Raw genomic sequence first — 2,460 nt, forward strand, 5'->3', positions numbered from 1 at the left:
ACTCGTCTCTAACTCTCAGCTGTTCTCTGTGTGTGTGTGTGTGTGTGTGTGTGTGTTCAGGTGGAGCTGCAGTCGTGCTGTGTGTTCATGCCGTCAGAAAGCCTCCCGTCTCCCAGCAGGCTGGTGTGTGGTGATATCCCGGGCACCGTGCGCAGCTGGTATCACAGTCAGGCGTGTATGCCAGCGGCGCATGGAGCCGCTGCAGGATGTCACGTTCACTGTGCCCAGACCCGTGCTGGAGGAGGGTTTGAGAGCGGCACTATCTGTTCTTCTCCCTGCGCTCTGGAGCACGAGTGTGACGCGTGTCTGTGTGTGTGTGATTGTGTGAGTGAGTGTGAGAGTGTGTGACGCGTGTCTGTGTGTGTGTGTGTGCAGGCGATGCGTTCCTGTGGACGGTGTGTGTGAGTCAGCTGAGCATCTACTCTCTCCTGGGACAGCAGCGGTCTCTCAGCGTGCTCGAGCCGGTGGGCTGCACCTCCACGCTGGCGCTCACCGCTCCCAAACTGCAGCCCGACAGCAGAGACGCCTTCATCATGTGTCTGCATGTGGATCTGCAGCCGGTGCACCTCAAATGCTCCAACCCTCAGGTACTGCTGCGTTTCCCATCAGCCCACTGCATTCTCTAAATAAATACAGAAATATGCATGTATATATATACATCTGTATTAGAGACTGAATCCAGCCGTCTGATATATGTTTGAATGTTGTTATTGGTTAATATATATGACCCGTGCTGGCAGAATGATTGTGAATGCACACGGGCTAATTTTGAGCTACACGCAAAAAAAGCTGTATTTTAGTTGTATTTGAGGTCTTCACAAAAATGAGTTCATTAAGCCCTCGTCTAGTGATGCCAATGCTCCAAATAGTAATTAAACATCTAAAATGATCTTTATTTGTATGTTTTCTGAGAGGAGTAGCTTTTCTCCGCTCGCTTCTCACGCTGACTGTCATCCGAAGCGCCCGATCCCGATAAATATACACAGAATTACAGTATTTAAGTGTTCACGCAAACATAATCTGCTATATCTTAAGTGAACGTTTGGGGAAAAACATCGGCTGTTTAACATTATGTTAGATCCGTGCATTACAGTAGGTATTAATATATAGGCCTTCTGTCTCATTAATGTTAATCTAACAATAAAAGAAGAGAGAATCACTCGCTGCTCTTGACTGAACTGCTTCTGTAGTTTTAATAATCAATTTAATTGTAATGAACACACTAAATTGTTTTTTGCATTTGATTTGTTTTTCTTACTTGAATGCTTTTGTTTAGATGTACAATTAAAAAGGTAATGCATTATTTGTTTCTCTGTTATATTTGTATACTGATTTGTTGCATCTGTTCTAATTTATAATAACAGATAAAATAAAAAATAGCTATATTGTGATTATCAATACAGTAATTATTATTAAGAAAAGAACTGGAGGAAAAGATGCAGCGTTGCTGGGTGATTTTGCTTTGGAACCTCAGAAAACTTTAACTCGATTTTTCTCAAAACTGACTTTGCTATAGACTTCAAACAGGTGTAGCTCAGTCATTTTTCACCCGATTGAAGGTGTTTTAATGGAGAGTGTCAAAATAAAAGCATATCTTTTTTTTTTTAATATCAGTCAATTCTGTGGAATCATTGCACTGATTCAATCCATTGTTCATACCAGTGACAGATTCACAGCTTTGATACAGGGCTCAGCAATAATGATTTACTTTCTGTGTTTTCTATAAGTACTGTATATTTTATTTAATAATAAAAGAATTGGATGTACAGGATTAATGAATGTAAGCGTTCAGTGCAGTGACCCGAGGCCGTCCTCACCGTCGAATCCTGTCCTGAGGCAGTGTTTAGTGTCACTCGCTTCACCGATTCACTCGATCCTCTCTGGAAACATGAGACCCAGACTGTTTGTTCTGCTCTCGGATGGAGCATCTCGTTGTTTGGGTCCGTGTGAAATGAATGTTGACGTATCTGAGCGCAGATCTGTGAGCGCTGCTGATTGCTGCGAGCCGATTGGCTGCCGCTCTCTCCGTGCCGACAGCTGTGAGCGGAATGTGAAACGCGTGATAAATAATAGCTGCACAAAACAAACTGCAGAATCAGAAGCAGAACTGCAGCGAGACGAAGGAAAACCAGCAGGAGGAAAAAATGATTCGCTCGTTTGTGATTTTGTGGAGATACTGAATCTGTTCGGTTACCATGACTCACGGACGTGTCCTGCTCAGGCTCTGGGTCAGGATACAAAACTGGTGGGTTTCTGTGTAAAAACATGTGAAGTAAAGACTGAAATGATGATGACAGGATAGAGAAAGACAGAGACCATCAGCGCTGTCACCAGCTTCAGGTGGATCCTGAGAGAAGATCATCACTGCTGTAGATGATGTTCTGATGGTCTGCAGGCGGGTGTGTGAGTGTGTGCGAGTGTGTGTGTGTGTGTGTGTGTCTGTGTGTGTGTGTGTGTGTG

General features: G+C 43.9%; 1 protein-coding gene across 1 annotated transcript in view; it reads left to right on the top strand.

Annotated features, from left to right (window-relative positions):
• LOC107742609 (vacuolar protein sorting-associated protein 13B-like) overlaps positions 1-2,460 on the top strand; it is an 8,330-nt gene that overhangs the window by 1,367 nt on the left and 4,503 nt on the right. The window contains exons 2-3 of the mRNA XM_016555654.1: positions 61-245; positions 376-587. Of these exons, the coding sequence (XP_016411140.1) occupies positions 191-245; positions 376-587 (267 nt within the window). The 5' untranslated portion in view covers positions 61-190. The remainder of the gene's footprint in view (positions 1-60; positions 246-375; positions 588-2,460) is intronic.

Source organism: Sinocyclocheilus rhinocerous, unplaced genomic scaffold, assembly GCF_001515625.1.
Source record: "Sinocyclocheilus rhinocerous isolate Xijiao unplaced genomic scaffold, SAMN03320098_v1.1 scaffold1669, whole genome shotgun sequence".
Lineage (NCBI taxonomy): Eukaryota > Metazoa > Chordata > Actinopteri > Cypriniformes > Cyprinidae > Sinocyclocheilus > Sinocyclocheilus rhinocerous.